Consider the following 22,281-nt stretch of genomic DNA (forward strand, 5'->3'; position numbering starts at 1 on the left):
GAAGAAAATATCTTCCCAGGGTCCAGAAAACCCCATATCAGGGCCCAACAAGCTCCATCTCTCCAAATATAACCAGCTTGCTGCTTGGGATGCAGTTGCTGCCTCCAGGTACCCAGAAAGAAGATGTGCTGCCCGTGGGCTGGGAGCAGAGTCCATGGTCAGTGCACCCCAGCTACTCCAGACTGCAGCCTGCATGTGCATCTCCACATGAGTGGGCTCAGCCAGGACAGGGACTCAGTCATGCTCAACCCCTGATAACCTGCCAGGGCAACAGGCAGGTTCTCCCTTGGATTTTAAATGCTGAACAATATACTTGGTGTCTGTCTTGTCCATCTGCCTGTCCCTCTGGCAAGATGCCCTCCCTGCTTGGGGCCACAGGGACCAAAATCAGTGATTCACTTCCCCCTTTGTAATGCTCAGCAGTTGCTGATTTTCCACTAAAGCATAACAGAAGAATGGGCAGCCTTAACACCAGCATCTGTGTCTATGGGGGAAAGAGAAGCAGCCAGCCTTGGAAAGCAGTAAATTGACTGCAAACCAGAAACTTCCCCTTTCTTGGATTCCAAATAGGTTCCTCAGCAGGCAGAAAGGATTCAGGGCTCAGGCACAGGAGAGGCATTGCTTAGAGAGCACTCCAGTTTATTATCAATTAGCTCACAAACATGACAAGGAAGACAGCTCTGTTGAGACTCTGGGAGGAGGGGGAAAACCACACCATACAAGGTACCTGACTTCACCCACATTAGGTCCATAAATCCTGGCTCAGTTTATTATCTCCAGGGGCAGCAGAAATACCACTGAAACCTGCCTGCTGTCCCTCCTGCTGGTGTCTTCAGCCCTGGTACCAACCATTGAAATGAGGAGTCCCTGAAGTCTGAAGCTCATGCTCCCCAGCATTTGATGGAAGGCAAGGGAAGTTCTCCTGCACAGGAGAAGCAGTTGCCAGCCTCCACAGGAATAAGACCTTCCTGGGAGAGCCAAGCAGAATCTATGTACCATGAAGGCCACAAGAATGACTGCTTGGTGCCTTTGGGCCAGGTCCACAGACATCTACAGCCAGATGCCATGCAAAACAGGACACGAGACACTGGCACCTGGACCATCGCAGGGACATCAAGGTGCAAGTCATTCAAATCTTTCTTCCCCTCCAAGACCTCTAGAGCTGCTGTTGGCAGAGTGTCACTGATGACACCCTTTGTGTGGGAGGGCACAAACAGCACTCACAAAGTGGGGCTGCAGGGCCAGGAACATGTGTCAGGCTCCCTGATGCACATTACACTCTGTCACTGGCACATGCCAAGAGTCATGTCAATCCAGCACCCAGGTGCCAGCCCTATCCTTTACCACAGTGATGAAGAGGCTCTCATAGAGCCCACATGGCTCTTATTTTGGGCTCTCACCTGTGCCATGTTGCAGGGGTAACTCCAGCTCCACTTGACATATGTGCCAGTGGCTGGCCAAGATTTCTCTGAATCTCTCATTACAAACTGTAGCAGCAGATGTGCAAGTCCATGGGGCAGCAGAATCACCAGCTGTCTGCTTCATGCCACCAAGCTCAGACTCCACCACCACCACCTTGGCATCTACCTTCTTCTGGCCCCCAAAGCAGTGCCAGTGCTGCAGGGCCATCCTAGCTGGCTCCCAGCCTGCCATGTACTGTGTGAGAACAGAGAGACAGAGGGCTGTGAACTCTAATTTTATCTGTTCAGGAGTTGCCAGACACCACATACGTAACTGAACCCCTCTAAGCCCACAGACAACTAGCAAGTCCTTTTCAACCAGTCTCTTGGGATCCAATTTTCTCCTTAGCCAAAGTGGCTGCTCACATGCCTCCACACAGCTCTCTGCTGACATTAAATGCCCTTCCTTTTCCACATGTGCCACACATGCCACCTGCCACTCTGTTGAATGCTCTTCTTTGCTCTCATGTATTAGGCAGCGAGCAACTGACTCCCTGGAAGAAGTCCAACTCTCCAAGCATGGGAACAGCACCTGCCTGGCCCAGCGAGGCTGCAGAAACATGCCCTGCTCAAGGACATGGCATCAGGTGGTCACCAGGAGCTGCAGACTGTGCATCCATCAGAGCTTAGTGCTGATCCATTAAATGGCCAGAATAATGATTTCCAAATGCCAAATGTGATAAAGAGCTGTCTGCAATCTGCTTGTCTCCAGAGCTGAAGTGCAGGCCAAAGCCAAAAATAAAAATGCAGCCTGCAACTGCTCTGAGCTCCAAGTGGAGCCAACAGAGGAACCATGCCAGGTTACTTGATAACAAATGCCACATTTGGGCCATATCCTGAACACTCCATAGACTAAAACTGGGATTTCAGTGGTGAGGGAGACCAGGCAAGGAACCACCTCTCTGTCAGAACTGCCCAGGATGGCCTGTGGTGCTCAGCTGCACACTCCTTTGGGCTGGAACAGTGACAAAACTGCCTCAGTTGGCTTCCCTGCTGCATGGAGGGGCTGGTGCTGAGCAGCACAATCAACAGGCACAGCACTGCTGTCAAATGCAGTCACACAGGCAGTCTCACACCTTAGTGATTAGAGACACATGCAGAAGCATCCTAACAGCTGCCATCACACGCAGGTCACCATCAGTGCCACCATCTCACTGCAGCCATCACGCCATGGCCGCAGCCTGTGCTCCACCACAAACTCCGGCACAAGCTGCTGGCACAGCCAGAGCTGGGCTGTCAGTCACACAGCGGGCTGTCAGTCACACAATGGGCTGTCAGTCAGCAATGGGCTGTCAGTCAGCAATGGGCTGTCAGTCACACAATGGGCTGTCAGTCACACAGTGGGCTGTCAGTCAGACAGTGGGCTGTCAGTCACACAGTGGGCTGTCAGTCACACAATGGGCTGTCAGTCAGCAATGGGCTGTCAGTCACACAGTGGGCTGTCAGTCACACAGTGGGCTGTCAGTCAGCAATGGGCTGTCAGTCACACAGTGGGCTGTCAGTCAGACAGTGGGCTGTCAGTCAGCAATGGGCTGTCAGTCACACAATGGGCTGTCAGTCACACAGTGGGCTGTCAGTCAGCAATGGGCTGTCAGTCACACAGTGGGCTGTCAGTCAGCAATGGGCTGTCAGTCACACAGTGGGCTGTCAGTCACACAATGGGCTGTCAGTCAGACAGTGGGCTGTCAGTCACACAATGGGCTGTCAGTCACACAATGGGCTGTCAGTCAGCAATGGGCTGTCAGTCACACAGTGGGCTGTCAGTCACACAGTGGGCTGTCAGTCAGCAATGGGCTGTCAGTCACACAGTGGGCTGTCTGTCACACAGTGGGCTGTCAGTCAGCAATGGGCTGTCAGTCAGCAATGGGCTGTCAGTCACACAGTGGGCTGTCAGTCACACAGTGGGCTGTCAGTCACACAGTGGGCTGTAAGTCAGCAATGGGGTGTCAGTCACACAATGGGCTGTCAGTCACACAGTGGGCTGTCAGTCAGACAGTGGGCTGTCAGTCAGCAATGGGCTGTCAGTCACACAGTGGGCTGTCAGTCAGCAATGGGCTGTCACTCAGCAATGGGCTGTCAGTCACACAGTGGGCTGTCAGTCAGCAATGGGCTGTCAGTCACACAATGGGCTGTCTGTCACACAGTGGGCTGTCAGTCACACAGTGGGCTGTCAGTCAGCAATGGGCTGTCAGTCAGCAATGGGCTGTCAGTCACACAGTGGGCTGTCTGTCACACAGTGGGCTGTCAGTCACACAGTGGGCTGTCAGTCAGCAATGGGGTGTCAGTCACACAATGGGCTGTCAGTCACACAATGGGCTGTCTGTCACACAATGGGCTGTCAGTCAGCAATGGGCTGTCAGTCACACAATGGGCTGTCTGTCACACAGTGGGCTGTCAGTCAGACAGTGGGCTGTCAGTCACACAGTGGGCTGTCAGTCAGCAATGGGGTGTCACTCCCACAATGGGCTGTCAGTCACACAATGGGCTGTCAGTCAGCAATGGGCTGTCAGTCAGCAATGGGCTGTCAGTCACACAGTGGGCTGTCAGTCGCACAATGGGCTGTCAGTCACACAGTGAGCTGTCAGTCACACAGTGAGCTGTCAGTCACACACTGTGACCACCCCACCGAGGTTCAACCCCCCACCAACCACAGCAATGCCTCCTCTGCCCCTTTCCTGCTCCCCACACTCCCCAGTACAGGGTCCTACCTGGCAGGGAAGATCTGTGCTTAGGGCAGTGGCATACAAGAGGAGAGAACAACACATCAACCTGTGCTTGTACACACAGAGCACAGATCTCCATCTCAAAGGGCCCTCTGTTTCCACAAGACACAACAGCTGCAAGCTGAGGGCCTGGCTGCCACCTAATGAAACCTGCTGCAGAGGCATCAGGCAGAGAAAAGCTCAACACTGGCTGCAGGGAGGTCACTCATCTCCCCCATAACACAGTGAGAAAACAAGCACATTTGAGTTTCATTTCCATCTTGTTGACTAGCAACACCCACCCCCTTCACTAGGCTGCCAGCTTCAAAGCCCTGAGAAAACACTTTAGCCTATTCATCCTCGCACCCACATGCACCCCTGGGAGTGGGGGGAGCCAGCTGCCTGCCCACTGCTTTACACAGGACACAGAGAGGGCTAGAAATGCCTCTCTCATCCTAGGCATGTGAGGGGGGTGAGGAGTTTGTGGATGAACACACACACACAGCGTGAGAGCAACAACGTGAAGAGATGTGTGTAGTGCTCTCATTTGAAGAAGTGAAGGCTTTTCATCTACAGCAGGTGGTCTCCCACTCATCCTGGGAACACTGTAGATCTAAGACATATTTTAAGCTAAAATCATGGTTAAACACCCAGCAGGATGTCCTGGCCTTTGGATCTATTACCTCAGTGTTGTTAGGTCTTCTCACATTGCTCCATCCCCAGCCACACACAGGATTCCTGCACCTGCAGCACTCAATACATGAGAGCTGAGCTGGGATGTAACCTTTGCTGTCCACTCTTGAAGTCTCGTTCCAGATGAGGATCAGGGAATGAGCATCCCGGTGATTTTTAGTCTGTACTGTTCTGCACCGGCTCCATCCCTCCACGTGCTCACTAGCCAAATGCCTAGTGGGTGTCTGGGAACCAGGAACACTCCTGGCCACGTCAGCATGATGCCTGATGGCAAAGCCAGTGACTTCAGGAGTACCATGACCATCAGTCTGCTCTAGACCTCTCTCACATAGCCCTCAGCACCCACACCAAGGACTACAAGGGAGGAACAGGTTTCCCAGACTCCTCATTGAGAAGGGATATGGAGCCCTGCACCTGCTTTGGCAGTGCCTGGACTCCAGTTCAGCAACAACAGAGCTCCAAAGTCATGGAGAAGGCAAAGCTCCAGTGTCATTATCAACCTGTCATTACATCCCTGGAATAGTTTGGCACATTGCTTTTTAGAAAGCCATACCATTGAAATATTATCATGGCCACCCTGCCAAGGCTACAGGCAACCTAATACACTCTGCCCCATCCTGATAGCCTCAGCCTCCAAGTATGTTCCTCATCCTCCAAGGCCAACACTTGGCTCAGTTTTGCAGATGTGGGTCTGTTAACCATTCCGCTCAGCTCCCTCCCTCCCTCAGAATTGTTTCCAATTTGTCAAGATCTTTTCTGGCAATAAAGAATACCTTGACAGGAGCCCAGGGTGTACAGGGAAAAAAACTCATCTGACTTGGGTCCTAAGCACCGTCAGTCTCTGGTATGCACCACATGAATTACCCTCCATTGACTAATTTGCTTTTCACTTCTACCCTGAAAAATCCTAACCTTTGCTTCCAGATTTCTTCCTTGCACAGAGGATATTTTTCCTTCAGCAGCAATAGATAGATAAGATTTTTCCAGCCTGAATGTCTTCTTAATTCCTGTCTAGATGTTTAGTTTCTGCCTAAATGAGAGCTTTCACACAGGTGGAAAAAAATGAGGTGGTGTGGAGAGCAAGGTACCAATCCCACCAAGCACCAAGACTCAGGGCAGCATTTCTCAGGATGCTTCTGAAGAAAGCAAAAGAGAACAAGTAAATTTTATATGAAGACTTTTAGATCTTCATTTCAACCACTTCTTGTATCAAATCAACTTCAATTAATCCTTTGTTTCCTGCTAGCACTGGTGATTTATGTGAAACATTCTCAACTAAAGAGAGCAGCTTTGATTTTAGTGAAGTACCAGTTTAAACCAAAAAAGGCAACACACAGTCAGGTATGAGAAACTGCAGCAATCCACAGGCACAAGGGAGCTGAAAGCAAGATAGATGGCAATCCAAATTCAGGCATTAGGAAAGCTCTTCCCAGTATTTGATCATGTGGCCTTAGTGCTCTTCTAACAACTTTCTTTTTTATACAACTGCTATATAAATTGTATTGTCATAAATGTCCTAAATGATATATGTATAGTATATAAAATAGGCTATAAACTGGATTTTCTGTACTATCTTACCTACCACATGTACAATGTATTTGCCCTGCACCCTGCTCTCTTGCATGGAGTCTCAGATTGAGCTGACAGTAGCAGCACTCTCAGTTAGAAGGAAAAGTGCATTTGAACTGCCTAAAGGCTGCATTAAGCTACATGAATGGCTCCCAAGGAGGTGCAGAAAAAACAGGTCTAATGTAAAGACCATATTTGGAGTTTTGAAAAGGGGCCTGAAAGCCAGCTATTCTCCTGCTGCTCTGAAGGGTATGCAACCCCCTAGAAAGTAAATACATAAAACATATAAACCAGAAGGGTGCTGACAACTTTAAAACACTAGAAAATAAAGCAACTGAATCTGGTGCCAGATTAGAGAAGGTATATCATGTAATTTAAAAATAGGAGGGTTTTTTTTAATATAAGAAAAATGGCATTTACACTCCTCTTGAGTAGCTTGAGTTTTTCCTTTAGGCTTCTCATCCAGCTTGCCAAGGACTTTTGACTATGTCAAAGCAGGAAAGGGGCCTAGATCTGGAGCTTATGGAGATCCCATTGTCCTGAGTGACATATTTTCCTTTTCACATATTCTCACCCGGAGTGGCACTGGCTTTTTAGTTCCAATTTTTTAACAATGTCTCAGATATCTACTCAAAGTTGGCTTTGGATCAAGGAATGTAAATGTTTGGCTACCTTGTAAAAACCATACTGCCAAAGGGAAGCACCTTAGAAAGCTGCAGTTAGGGCTTATCTGCACTGAGAAAATATGCCATTCGAGTGACAAGCACAGACACTGTAGTGGCACGAGGCTGGCACCGGTGTTCTACCCCGGGAATTCAACATTGTGTACTATGGATCTCCTGGGCTGGTCCCATACCAAATGAAGTGGGAAAGCTGCCACAGCCTATGCCACAGGAATGCACTTAAACAGGGGGATGCTTCTCATCAAGGTCTGGCTTTTTTTTTTCTCTGATATTTGGATATTAATAAATTGCAACACTCATAAATGTGGACTGAGTGACAATCATAAGTGAGCAGAAGAGCAAAGATGCATTCAATAAGTATGTAGCTAGTACAGACCTCCTGCTAGTGCTAGACATATGGTGCATAAACAGTCCTGGACACTCGTCAGCAACCCAAGTAAGGCAGTAAGCAAGTTCCCCTTTTTCTCATGAATGTGGAAAGTTCAAAGCTGGCAAGACAGGAGGCTCCAGATCCTGCTTTAACAATTAAGACAAATCTGCCTCTGTTTGGAGCAGCATCTTTAAAAAGCAAGTGACCTTGCAGTGAACTTTTTGTTCTATCTGCTAGTCCTCAATGACAACAAGCTCATCAAGCTGATTTTGCCGAGCCACAGTTCTCAATGTCGTGGTTTAAGTGGTGACCCCAGGGCAGACAGCTTTGTATCCATCCATGGGCTCCACTCCTCTTTGCAAAGGATCATGCTTGACATTTGACTACCACCAGGACAGGATTTTCAAATGAAAGAGAACAATTTTCAAATGGGGAGAAATACACTTTCTCCATCCAGCAACCTCTGCCACCCACCCAAGATCCTCCCATCTGTTTGCTCCCTGCTGTTCTAATCCTTTGCTTCCAGGAGAGAGAACAGAGATTTTGGCAGAGCCTGCCTGCTGGCATGAGGTTCCCAGTGTTCCCAGGCCAGGAGCGCTTGCCACAGCTCCTCAAGGGCTGCATACAGCACTTCCTCTCATCAGGAAGAGAGGAGGTGTCTCCTCCAGGGTGCTGCAGAGAGTCTGGGATCAGAAATCAGTGGGCCAGGCATGTTGCAACTCAGCCTTCTTCCTTTTCCACCCTGAAAACACCAGGCAACTCCCAACAACTGCCTTGCCTAAACAGAACCCTCTCAGAGCAGGAAGCTCCCTGCCCTCAAGAGCTTAGCTGCATTAAGCTGTCTGCACAGTGTCTCAGCACCTGACACCATAGCTATGTCCTTTTCCCTTGCCTGCATCACTGGGGGAATGCTTTGCAGGTCCCAGCTATCTCTGCTTCTCTTCCCAGAGGAAGGATGCCTTGCTCTGCAAGCAGCCATCACCCAGCACACACCTCCCATCCAGGCAGCACAGCTCCCTTGCACACATGCTGGCTACAGATTTATATATCCCTGGCAGAAGGGACCTTCTCAGGGGGCAGCAACAGGACCCTCCACACACCCTGCCAGAGTCAAAGGCATCTGGTCAGCCATCCTGAGGGTAAGGGGCAAGGGAACAAACCCTTTCCACTCCCTGCTAAATAAGCATGAATTCTGCTGATACTCCAGCCTTAGGAAAACAAAGCTGTTTCCATTTAGCTCAGCTTCTGGGCTGAGGTGCAACTCCACCCGCACAATCATCCATCAGGGCTTTGCTTCTCCAGGCAGAGATTCATGCTGAGATCAAGAAGAGGGAGGGTTTGCAGCTAGTCCATGCTGGGAGGGCCTCTAACACCCCCAGGATTTTGCTCTCCAGAGCACTTGCTGTTCCACCTAGCACAGAATGGGGCCCTCTCAGCTTCTGCAGCAGCTAACAAGTCTCCACAGGCTCTCTTGGACACATGACTCCAAATCTGCACTGAGCCACAGACTGCTGAAGGGACTTGGGAAGTGGTACTCACTGCTTAGCCTATATTTCCAGGGATGACAGCTGGAGCATCACCAGCTCTGGTGTCAGCAAAGTAGACTCAGAGCTGCCTTTCTCCTAGCCTTGTCCTTCCCTGGGCAAGGGTTGAGCTCAAGTAAGACTGAATACATCTTCTTCTTCTTTAGTCCCAGGAGGAAGAGAGAATGCACACCATAGAGGCCAGCCCAGGATGGAGTGGCTCTTACCCAGTAGCTCTCCAGACAGAAACACTGAGGGCGACAAGTAACTCTGCAGCACTGATCCCTGTGCTCAGCACAACATTCAAGCTGACCTTCAATCCACATTTTTCCAAGACTGCCAGCACACCCAGAAAAGGATCTATGACAGCTGCAGTGGGAATGCCCACAGGTCCATTCACTAGCCCTCACATCTGGCAGGTGAAAGTGCCAACCAAGCAGTACAACCAGAGGCATATGACTGGTACAGCCCTGCTGCTCAAGGAGCTGCTGCTTCTCACCAAGGGTGAGGAGGTACCTGAGGGTAGAGGACTGACAGTAACATCTCTGCTGTCCCAGCTGTGCTTCCTGGGCTCTCCTGGCAGGGAAGCCACAGAAGGCTACTGTGGTTCTGCAGCAGAACCAGAAGCATGTGCATACCAGAAGCAGAACCATGAAAACAGGCAGCTGTCTGGTCATGCTCTTCACCAACACTTTATGGGCTCCTACAGACTCCCAAAAATTTCCTACCTCCAGACCAAGTTAGTCCCCACAATGAAGGAGCAGTCATGGTAAGCAGCAAGTCCAACTAGATGAGGACAAGAAATAATTTTAAAGCAGTCCCATCACTCAGGTAAGTGGGGAATATTTTGGTCCAGACAGTTCCTAACTAATTCAGCTGGCTGCTCTCTTAACTCTCTCTCTGAAGACTCACTTCAAAACACATTGAAACCAATAGCAACCCAATTACTTCTTAGAGACCAGGTCTCTGTGGTGGATTCATGGGTTTTGTTGCATGTTTATAGGGAATCTAATATAGTACTGTTCTAGTGTATAGCTTCAGAGCTTCTGATACTTAGCTCTGTACAAGCAAACACAAATAAAGGCAATATAGATGCAAATAAACAAAAAGAGAATGCAAATTCACTCATGTGAGGATTGATTTCCTGTCTTGAAATAGCAAGACAAGGCTAAGATGTCTATAAGCTCCTACTCTTGTGCAACTCCTGCTTGTAAGCAATGCAAATGTACAGGGAGGCTGGGGACTGGGTATTTGTCCTGGAACTCAGAGTCTTCTCACAACACTGACCTAGAATCACCAGTGTCCTCCATCCACAGAACCATTCAAGAACTTCTTCTACCTCTTCCTTATTGACAAATCAGATGAGTAAGCCAGCTCCTGTGAAATCATGCCAGGCTGACTAGAAAAAATCAGTGTCCACCAGCACAAGCCCCCCTATCCTGGAGCAGACCGCGGACCTGACAACCCAAGCTGTTCCTCTCACACTTTACAGTGAACTAAACTCCACTGAATGCAGCTCTGAGTTTGCAGTGCCTAAAAGCCAATCCTCACACCTGCAAACATGAACAACCTCTACCTAGCTCTTTTAAGACAAACTTCTTGCTTTTGCTGCTACAAAACTGTATGGAGAGAGCTTCATGCAAAAGCACAGAATGTACTTCAGTGGAAAGAGATGATGTTGTCACTGCAAGTTCAGACGAGTCTAAGAGTGTGGTTTCGTGATACAAATAACCAACCTAGAGAAGTGACTTCCCCACCCCTCCTTTCCTCCCCTTCACTGCTAGACTTGCAGTTCTGTCCAATTCTTTTGGTCTCATGATCTTCCAATAAGCCAATTTAGTCCACTGAAGTGGCAGAAAATTATCTTTGATTTTGCTGCATTCATTTTTTTGCTGATTTACTGAACTGAGCCAACTCACCCAGAGACCAGGTGGGGACCAACAAGTGAAGCAATGGGAGGGCATGGCCAAGACCATGCCTTTGGCTGCAGATGCTCACTCTTACAGTAGGCTCTGCAGCTAGCCCAGAAGTTGGCATGCTGAAAGGGACATGCAAAAACTTTTGGGAAACTACTCTTCTAACAGCAACAAGGCTTTTAAGTTATGCAGTACCACACCATGTTATAAGTTCCACAGACCACAGAAAAAATCCAAGTGACTGAGTTGTATAGAAGAGCACCCAGGGGCTGAAGAGAGGCATTTCAATGCAGACCAGTGGCAGGGTGCAGGCAGCCTTCCACCTGCCTGCAGAGCAGGGCTGGCAAACATTGCCTGGGCAGCACAGCACTCAGAGGGGGGTGACAACTCCCTCTTGGAGAGACACACAGCAGCCTCAGTGAATCCTTCAGGATTCTCCAGAAGGCAGTCAGTGGTGGACATGTCCTGGTGTCCTACCTGTGGCCATTGCAAAGGGCAATAGTCAAATTCTCTTGCTGAAGCATGGGATGAAGGTGACATCCTATGGCCTTCGTGGACAGAGAAGGAGGAACAGCAGAGCACGGTCCTTAATGGAGTCCTGTTTCCTTGGGATAGTGCCAGGGGATTTAAGGTACGTTGGGCAGCTGGGCATTCAGCAATCCCAGCTCAGTGATCACTAGCTGCTATGTCTGACTGACTGGGCAAGAATGCTCTGCCAGTGCCTGCACAGCGCTCCGTCCTCTGTGCGGAGCCTGAGGTCATGTTCCCTACAGGGAAAGCCTTCAACAGGTGCTGTATCTCCAAGGACACTGCTCTCCCTCCCCTCCAGCCCCTCCTCACAGAGTGGTAGCACAGGGGGGTAGGAGGAGGTCATCACCACAGGGAAACTCAGCAGCAATGCCCAGGGTTACAGGCACGTGAGAGGGCTGTCTGCTCACATGGGCAGCAAGCCTCTCTTAGAGCAGCAATGACAGGGGCTTGGTCACCTCTCCCTGCCAGCATCACCTCTGCCTTTGCTCAGTTTGGTTTCTATCAGATAGTCTTCCATTTGGGCACAAGATAAGTCAGCTTCACTGAACTACTCGGTGCCAGTAAAATCTTAGCCAGTCATTTGAGCCTCTCCAAAACTGTTGACAGCCAAGGGTCTAGAATTGTCTCCAGCCCGTGCATTGCCTCTGTTTCAAAAGAGACAGAAAGGCAGTAGCTACTGTAGGAGCAATGGGCATGTCAGAAACCACCTGCAGGAAAATAGAAAAGCAAAGGCCAAATTGCCCTCTCCTCAGGCAGCTCAAAGTGATGTTGACAGAGAAAGCCAAAAGTTCAGAGAAGATGAAGGAAAAACTGAAGTTACATCCCAGTTAAACACCTGTAATTTGCTGTAATGTCTTCCTGATTGTGACAGAGGAGCTCCTCCTGGAAGCCATGAGAAAATTCTCTGCTTTAGTGGCTACCAACAAAACCAGTCTTTCTGGCCCAGCAATTGACTGAACAGCTCCAAGAAACACAGGGGCCTTTAGGGGTGATGCAGTCTAACAATTTGCTCCCACATTCATGGACTGTTATAGAGAAGTGGAGATGGTCTAAAAAAACCCAAACAAGTAATATGTGTGGGTTATTGTAGCAGGCACTACTCTCAGTGCTCCATCCCCAAAAAGCTGCTGGCACAGTAGTAGTGCTTATTAGGGAGAGACACCTCTCCCATCTTTACTGCCTCATTCAGTAAAAACAGCTCCACCTCCAGCAGGGTGTCACAAAACACAAAGTTTTGTGAAGCAGTGGTAGCTCAGGTACAGGAGCATCTCAGCACTGATCTGAGGCAGGTGCATTGAAGTTCTAGGTCCTTCCTCTCAGAAAAGACCAGACAATGCCACAGTTGTCATTCTGAGCTTAACACACTCCTCACACTCCCCCCTGCATGGACCTCTGAGCTCCAGCAGCTCCACCTTTGCTTCTGTACCCAATATGCAGGCATCTGCCTGAATGCCAAAATGACCCAAACCAAAGCAAAATTACTCAGAAATACAGAAAAAATGGTTCAATAATTGCTAGAGTCTGCCAGGAGACATCTGTGAGTGTCATTGTTTTGCTAATACCAGCACTTACAAGCACACCTCAGGTGTTCTCTTCTGTCGGTACTACCTGGATATATTGCTCTAAACATACCCTCTTGGGAAAGAGATTTACCCACCACTCGTCTGTCCACCCTGCTGCTACCATGAAGGCTATTCACCAGCAGGACAAGGGCAAACTGATGACCTTCACAGTTCTCCTCCCTCATGGGATCATCATTAGCCCATCACATTCCTGTGTAGCCAGGGGACTGTGACAAAGTGCTGGAAACAAACTGAGTCCCTTGGAGGGACAGCAGGACCTGACCCCCTTATGTCAGCTACTACAGCCTATGGAGGAGTGCTCATCAAGAGCCAGGTTGCCTGGTCTCATGAAGCAGAGGCCATGGCCCAGCTGACCAAGGTGTTATCTGCCTGAGGGATGGGCACAGCATGATGCCAGGACTCAGTTTGACTTACACAGCTGGGACGTGCCGTGGGATGGGCGCCTGAGCCCCGTGCTGGGAGGCATCCCGCCCCACTGTGCTGGTCCTCCTCCGGAGGGAGCCTGCGGGGGGCTGGAAGGCAGCAGCACCGGGCGGGTGGTACTCCTGCTCAGGAACAACTTCTTCACAGCGGGAGCCCTGGAAGCCTGAGCGGCAGGTACAGACCTGGGGGCGGCTGCAGGAGCCCTTGTTCTGGCACGGCGGGTCGCAGACAGCTGAGGAGACACAGAAAGGCAGTTAGTGCACACAGGACTTGAGCCCCATGGTGGTGACACCCAGCTGGGGCAGCACAACTGGGACAGTCCCATCTCATCTCTACAGGCAGGGGACCCTCACAGCTTTGGTGTTACAATGCTGTCAGCCCCTAACACAAGGTCACCTCTGTTCTCCACACTGGTCTCTGCAGAGCTCTTCTCCAGCAAGGCTCATTTCAGAAAGTTCAGAAATGAGCAGCATGGCCTGCAGAGAGCACATGGCTGCCAGCATTGCCCAGAGTGCTCTGGACAGGAATAGGTTCCTAATTCACAAAGCAAGGGATTGCACGTTACCTTTTGTCAGTTTGGGGGTCTGATTTGCACAGTGCCCCTGGCCTGTCCCCTTCAGCGCTCTCCAGCTTTCCTTCCACGGCTGATTTTGGAGTCACTCAAATTCCTCCACTGCTACGGGGACTTACAGTTCATTAACCTTATGCCTAAATCAACCTCTGAGCCTGTGTGTTCCTAATTACAGCACATCAGCTTCAGTTTGCGCCCCGGGAGGAAAGTGCTATTAATTATACACAGGACCCTAACACTTCCCAAGTCAACAGATGCCAAATTGGGTTTATGACCCAGGCAGCGGCAGCCAGGAATCCACAGATTGCTCCAGTAGGACTGGGCTCATTGTTCTGTGCAAGGGTAATTGAAAAGGAACTGGAAAACAGTGTTGTCCTTCAAAGAAAGAAGGTGCCAGCTGGTCAAAGGGTAATAAAACCGTGTTGGACAACACAAGGTGGACACCAACCTCCAGTCACATGGAAACCCTGTGAATGGGTTTCAACCCATGAAGCCACTGCTTCTGCTGAAATCCCCTCTCCCAGGACTGCCCTAGGGAGACTGCAGGGGCATCTCACCACCTTTACACACAGCTGCAGGGCTTTCAAGAGCATGTCCCTCCCCTTCTGGCTGCGCTCTCCACTCCTGTGAGATACAAGCATGACTGTAAGAAACACTGCTTCTGGACAACAAACATACAGACAGCTCATTCCTCGTGTGCCATCCACACATCATCCTGCTGTCATCAAGTGAGAGAAGTCCTTATGCAGACACTTGAATTCTTTTCACTGCAGCATAGCCCCCACAACCCTTCCCTCATCCCAAAACTAGCCTGCTATCAACTTTTCCTAACTAGATCAAGGATATGCTCACTGGAATGCTTCATGTGACATTTATTACCATGTTAACACTCAGGAAGAGAGGGAGATCTCAAGGAAAAGGAGACCCCAAGTCACGTAAGGCTGTATAGGTTAAAGCCAGAGGTTTTGATGAAATCTCCCAGTAAAATAAATCAGCCAACACTGCAGTCCCTGGAACAGGGACAAGGTCCTAGTCAGGCAGGAATTAAGCGTCTCTGGGAAGTCTGGCACTCCAGAAGTTGATGTAATTTATAATACAAAACTCAGCTGTGATTTAAATAGGCTGCCAGTCCCTACTGTTATCTCCCAATAAATGCCTGGTTTTTAACAAAGGCCACCAGCCCAGGAAGCCTGCCATTGAAAACAACCACTTCACATGCTGAAATACTGCAGAGCCACGATGCTGGGACCTGGAACCACAGCAGTTCTCACAACCTCTCCCACCAACAGAGTCACCTTCAACTGTACCCTTCAGCAGGAAAGTGCTGATAAGTGACCAGGCACTCTAAAAAGCCCCTAAGGCAGTTTACATAGAGAAGAGGAAGGAGGGAATGAGATTAGTCTTCTGGTCTCTTCAAGAAGGATGAATGGGGAGCTGCCCTAGCTGAAATATTTCAGCTCTAGGATTAATCCCCTTCCTAGTTGCCTTTACAGACTCAGGGGAAACTTGAAAGAGCTTTAAAATTTGCTGGTTTTCACTCAGTTCAGCTATGCAATACAAAGAGAGCAGATCAGTCAGTGGCAGCACTGCCACTGACAAGTGTGTGAAATCACCAGTCAGGCCCCCCAAACCATAACATTAGCTGAAGAAACAAGATGGTTAAAATACACATATATATTTGAAATCTTTCTCTTTGCTTTCTGTTTTCTGACCTTAGGGGTTACTTTGAGGTGTTGCTCCCCAACTCAGGGTACTATAAACAGTTTCTGTTAAGACGACAGGCACTCATTTCTTCTCACTGGAGTCTCATGCAATCACCTCTTCCAGGAGCTGGGGATTAGGGGAAACAAAAATAGCCATCCCAAAACTCTTAATAAAAGAATATAACTTGGAACACTACTGAAGTATCACTAATAGAAAATGTAGTTTGTTCAAGACCATCTAGCAGTGCCCTCACGGGTCAAGTCTAGTCTTTAGTGCATGAGGTAAGGTCATAAGTCTCAGCAAGGTCACACAGCAGGGATGACTGTGGCATGACTCTGACCACCCAGCCAGGCCTGTCAGAGGGGAATGCCATCAAGTTCAGCCCAGCTTTGCTTTGCAGGCACACCTGGCCCAGGGTTGAGCAATGGCATGTAAGGTAACATTCAATTACTGAGTCCCTGAAGCTCTGCTCATGCTCTTCATCTAGGAGAGTGATGCAGATCTTCACTGCAAGCAGCTCCTGTGCAGTTCCACTTAAAATGCAGGGGAACCTGTCCATCAGCTAAGGCCTCCATAGGAAAACTGAGAAGGTGCTAAAGGACTTGTACCACTGGGGTTCTTCAGTCCACTTTCTCATGGAAAAGTTCTAACTTAGAACTTCTCAGTTCTAACTTATGGCTCTGACTGTGGGAGCACTCCCAGAAGGGATGGACAGTTTACCACAAGTGAGATCTGTGCAGAGTGACAGGGAGGTGGATCAACAGCAATGCAGGAATAACAGAGAGGAAACAGAACTTCAGTGAAAAACAGCCAGGGTTCAAAAAACCCTATAGCCACTGTTCAGAAGAAAGACAAATGAAGAGGCATGTGAACGTCATTTTGCAGATGTGGAAAAGCCCCAGGGATGTTAATGGGACTGTCTGAAGTCACGCTGTGAGGCCACAGCAGAGCCAGAGTCTCAGCCTGGAATCCCTGCACCTTTATTCACCATCTTAACTGCAAGACCATCTGTATAAGATTGGAAAGTGCATTAGTTTATTTAGTCCTTCCTGACACACTGATTAAAAATGTTTCTTTTAAATTTTAAAATATTCCAGTCAGGAAAAAAGCTCATGCTGCATTCCCAGCCCAGGTTACTATCTCTGGAAGCAGCAAAGAACTATCATGAGTAATGCTGATGGAAGTGGAGGCTGATAAACTAACATGGGGAGGCTGAGCATGATGAGCTAATAGGCAGCAGCTAAATTACTAACAAGTGTACCCTGCAGCCACTGCAGCCCCGAAAATGTGGGCAGTGCAAGGGGGCATCTGGCTACTTGTGTATACAGGTTTCTTCTCCACCAGACTAAGAACATAATGGCCAGAGTCTCACTCCAGAACAAAGTTAACCAGGCAGGAGGTTGAACCCTTCAGGCCTACATTCAGATGCAGCTCACTATCCCTAAAGGCCCCTTCTGTGAGAGGACCTCTGGAGCCTCACAACGCACGGTCCCTGTATGCAGCTCAATGGCATCACCTGGCAGCCTGGGGGCAGAGGTCACAGGGATCTCTGCAAATAGCCAAGGTCTTCCTCCTAAACTCCCTTAGCTCATTTCCACCTTCCCAGGAGATGTTGTTGCTCCAGGGAAAGATATTTCTCTTTTTATCTTCCCAGTCACAGACTGTCTGAAAATTCCACAAGTCCTCACTGCAACTTTGGTCCTCAAATCTGAAACATACTGAGAGACACTTTTCTAAGGCTGGAGTTAAGTCATATGAAGGGATATTGAAAGAACAAAGTGCCTACAAAAGCATGGGTGAAGGAAGAAACCACCACCCTTGGTAGGTGAGAGGAAGTAGATTATGGCAACAATTTGACATGTCCTCTGTCCTGTACCTCAAGGCTCATATCCTTGAAAACCAAGTATCTGTCCATCGCCTGAATACTAATTCTTTCATGTTTCATCACTCTTAAGAGGGTCTCTCTGGCTGCATTTCTACCCCACTGACTTCTTTGATATGCCACATATCAAAGACCATGGGAACAGATATTAAACAGCATTACACTGCAGAAACTTAATGGGGATGGGCTGTCCAGCTGTCCAGCTGCCTTGGCAGCTTTAAAAACAGCTGTATGTCTCCAGCAGCTTGAGTTCCAGCAGAAAAGCTCAGGGAAGGAGGTAGCTGGGAATTAAATTATGTTTACACATCACCAGTCTCCACTGAAGTCCCGGTTGAGCTTTACCGTCCCCGGTCAGGGGGACACTGTCAGGCCTGATCATGTTGACACTGTCCTTTTAATGAATCCTTGGGAACAAGGGCTCAGCACCTGAGCAATCACCAGGCAGCCCGCGTGGCTGCAAGCCCAGATCCACGGCTCCTACCAAAATCCCTAATGAGAGAAAGATGCTGCCATGGCTGGCCCGCGCTGTGTTTACAGACACTGTCTGGCAGCACAGCACGCTCTCTACCGTTTGGCTTCTGCCGGAGGGGGGAGAGGGAGAAGGGAGGTGAGTCAGCCCTTGGCCCCCTGCTCCCAAACAGGATCGCGAATGCAATCACTCCGGCACGGCCAGAGCGCCGTGAGATCCCGCGGCAAACAAAGCTGAGCCTCCTTCCCTGCCTCACATCTGGGCAGCTGCTGCTGCCGCCCCAGCAGAGGCAGATGCTGTCGCTGTTGTGGGCCGGGCGTTCCCCCCGGCCGTGCTCCAGCCCCCAGAGCTGACAGAGAGCCACAGGCAGCCCGCACCTCCCTGGCACCAGGCAGGTGCACGGGGCCGGCAGCGCTCCGAAGGCCACGGATGGGCTGCTGGGGCAGCCCTGCTGTTCAGGGACAGGGGCCACACAAGGGCTGCTCAGAGCTGAGGAGCTACTGAGGATGGAGGTGGCAGCTCACTTGTCTCTGGTGGGCATTGCACTGGTGCCTACCCAAACATCTTCTCTCCAGGGCTGTGTCAGGGAGCCCACAGTGACCACAGCCCACAGGGCCGTACCAGCGCTGCCTGGGTGAGCAGGGCACTTCATGCTTCCTCTGTGGGTAGGCAGGAGGGTCCTGGCCAGGCAGTTTGCACTGCGGGAGCGCCCTGTGCCTCACTGCCATCTTAGGCACCCCATGCTCCAGCCCCACCCAGCCCAGCCCTTGTGCCAAGTCCATTAATTGCTTTTGTTAATAGCACTCGGATAATTTGCAGCCCTGAATCCCCGCTCAGCATCAGCAATGCTCACCCACATGAGCACAGCCCCAGTGTGCTGGTTCCCAGCTGCTGGGACTCTCACAGACCTGTCTTTGCTCCAAGCAGGACAGGTGAGAGCCCAAGGCTCAAAACTCACACACAAATTGGCCACTGCAATGCTCTGCCCCAACAAGATCCTGCCATGGATGGACACTAATAACAATAATGAAATAAAACCATAATTATTCTACTCCAACTTTGCTGGCAGACAGGAAGAGCTGACCTATAGCCTGGCAGTCCCACAGCAAGGCTTTGGCACTGCCTCCAGAGACCCCAGGATTTATCTCCCGCCCTGGCACAGTGCATGGGCAGTGTGTGGGGTCACAGAAGTATTCAAGCACTTTTTAGAGGTGCATCCTGAGACTTGCACTGGCTGAGACTCTCATACTCACGTTTGATGCAGCGGTTTGTGCCTGGAGCTGTGGTCCATCCTGGGCAACACTGTCTGCCACAGACATTTGGCCTAAGCAGAGAGACAAAGCAGTGTGGTTAGGAGAGGGGGAAGCTGAGGTCTTGCTGCAGCCATCACCTCTGAGTCACCCACAAAATTATTTCCTGCAGCATCTGATATTTCCTTCCAGATGGACCAGCAGCTGAGATCAAAACCAATGGGACAAGGGCTGAGTTGTTTAAGTGTTTGGAAAAGAAACCCCCAAGGACTGTGAATGCTGCAGTGTGAGCGATCCCTGAGAGAGGAGCTCCCTTTTGAACTGGCATTATGCTGGATTCCTGGCACAGCACTCAGAGGAACCATTTTCCTCCTGAGAGCAATTGGAGGCCAGCAGCCAGAGATCATTAAAGATCTCATGGTTCTCCATGGTATTGGGGTGTAAATTTGGCTCAATTTCAACTTTGGTCATAGTATCTTGCCCCTGCCAATGTCCTGAGCTGCTCCAGCCGAGGACAACACTCCATTCTCCACCTGACTGCTGCTGCCTGCTGCTGTTCACTGCCCAGCCCTGCCCTGGCAGGGATGGCATGTCAGAAGCCACACTCTGGGATGCTCCCCAGCTTGCTCTCCCTTTGCAAGCACCCCAGTCCTGCCTTTGTGATCTGTCTCTAGTGCAGTGACCCAGGGCTCTGAGGACTCTCTGGTGCTGAAATCATATCCATGAGTGTTGAGTCCAGGATTTAGCTGCAGTTACTTTTTGACTGCCCTTACATAAATGACATCATCCCCACCTCTCCTTTCTTGTCTCTTTTCAGGTAGGGATAACAGTCAACATACAGCTATCACAGACAGTGCTGGGCATCTAAGGGGTGCTCTGCAATGCCCAAGCAGGCAGCTAATGCTGCTTCCTCTGGTCACATCATATTTAAGTGTCTATAATGAGAAGGAATAACAAGTTGCAGGGTGCTCTCCAAGAGTATTAATCATCATGGAGGGAAGATTTTAGAGATAGGTAACCTTTGCATGTCAAAGTAGATGAGAAAGAACAGTTGTCAAAAGATAGAAACTTAGAAATAGCCAGAAAGCTCTGGAAATCCTCTGGAAAAGAAGTGGAAAGTATGGTTTATTTCTAATGCTGGACAAGGCAGTCAGAGCTGCTGACAGAATTTACAGGAACTACAGAAACATGCGCATTTGTCTTCTGGGCTGACTTTAACATGAACACAGCAGGGTCAGAGGAAAATCCTGCTCTAAACTGGCATCCTCCAGACTCCTGCTTCCACATGGCCTGAGATGGGACTCCAGAAGTGCCAGGGCTCGAGCTGCGGGGCTCCCTTTAGGAGAGCCAAGGACAGTGGATGGCAGGTATGCCAAGGATTGTTCTGGTGTTCACAGATGCAGCTGCCTGCAGAGGTACAATTGCTACATGTGGGAAAGGGAAGTGGTCTGAGAAGACATATCATTTAAAAGTGTTACCTAGTCCTTCAGGATCAATATTGTATTAATCTAGGTAAATTTTTATAGGGAGAAAGCATTTAAATTCCCTTGGTGCAACTTCCTGCATGCAGAACAAGCCAAAGTAATTCTAGCACGCACTCGTATCTGCTCTAGCTGGGTAAAACCACCAATTTCCAGCATTTTGTCTGTCAACTCAAAGAGATGTATGAGTCTCTTCCTTAACACATCCTCAGAATGCATCCATTAAAAAAAAAAAAAAAACAACAAATCTTCCTTTATTTACTGCATAAGAGCTCACAAGGCCTTAAACGCTTTCAAGGTGTCCTGATCAGTAAAAAGAGAAAACCATTGAGCTGGAGCAGGTCTTTGGATAATTAAGGTCCTGAGAGGGACTCTGCTCCAGGCAGCAACATAAGCAGCCTTGCTTAGACTGTCACAGCTCCCATTCTTCCTTCGGCACAGGTGAAACACATCTCATAAGTCATATTCAGTCTCTTCAGTGAGCAAAGCCCTTGCCCTTTCCCACCTCAACTTATCCAGAAAATCATGTTTCTTGTGGGCAAAATAGATGCTCTCAATGCCCACACCAAGCCAGCAGTCATAGGAGAAAAGATCTGAGGCTCAAATGGACAGAGGCCCAAGGCTGAGCAGACAAGGCCACTCCTGGAGTCATGAAACCCCTGTAGGGCTCAGCACAGCTCCCTCCTCAACAGAGCCCCTCTGTGTCACTGCCAGCCCCAGACATGAGCTGCCAGCCCCAGGGGAAGGGCTGGTGTTGATGCCAGCACCAACCAGGGCAATGCTTCTGGAGGGAGGACAGCCTGGCAGGGCTGCCCGCAGGGGCAGGGGCAGAAGGAATACCTGGATAGGAATGTTCCTTCCTACCATGAGGTCCTGGATGAGAGAATGGGAACAGATGGAGGCAGGGAGGACCTCCTAGACTGGAAATAAGCAGCTGGAAGGAACAACATGTAGGTAGTGCTGGAGGGTAGAGAAGAACCACAACTATTTCCTGATGAAAGCCCAGTGAGCAGGGCCTCACAGAGCATGAGGCACAGGTAAGCAAGAGTATCAGCTGCAAGAAAATAGCTATGGGAACTTTGCTGCATGGGACCCATTCCTGAGCACTTCTGGTTCTACTTGAAGTATTTTGTTGTCATTTGCCTGGTTTGAATGCCATGGGGTTTGTACTGCCTTGCAAAGAATTTAGAATGAATCCAAGGAAATTTAAGGAGCATGGCATGTTTACAGCATTGTGGGATGGTGCTTGAGAGAGAGTGGTGGCTTCCACATCCATTTGTCCTGCTGCACATGACACCACAAACACTTTAGGCAGAGATGTGGCTCAAGCACGAGGCCCCTGTGGGGCCAGCCCAGCCCTTGGCCTCTCCATCCAGGGCTGCTTCTGGAGAACAAACAAGTGGCAGGGTCCCCCAGGTCTGGTGTCACCACAATGGGGGTGTCTCCTGAGGAGCCACCTGCAGACACTGAG

The 22,281-nt window shown here is 49.7% G+C and overlaps 1 protein-coding gene across 1 annotated transcript in view; it reads right to left on the reverse strand.

Moving 5' to 3' along the window:
• Nucleotides 1-22,281, reverse strand: part of LTBP2 (latent transforming growth factor beta binding protein 2) — a 71,508-nt gene that overhangs the window by 43,894 nt on the left and 5,333 nt on the right. The window contains exons 2-3 of the mRNA XM_058025943.1: nt 19,333-19,403; nt 13,445-13,685 (exon numbers count right to left, since the gene is read on the reverse strand). Of these exons, the coding sequence (XP_057881926.1) occupies nt 13,445-13,685; nt 19,333-19,403 (312 nt within the window). The remainder of the gene's footprint in view (nt 1-13,444; nt 13,686-19,332; nt 19,404-22,281) is intronic.

Source organism: Melospiza georgiana, chromosome 6, assembly GCF_028018845.1.
Source record: "Melospiza georgiana isolate bMelGeo1 chromosome 6, bMelGeo1.pri, whole genome shotgun sequence".
NCBI lineage: Eukaryota > Metazoa > Chordata > Aves > Passeriformes > Passerellidae > Melospiza > Melospiza georgiana.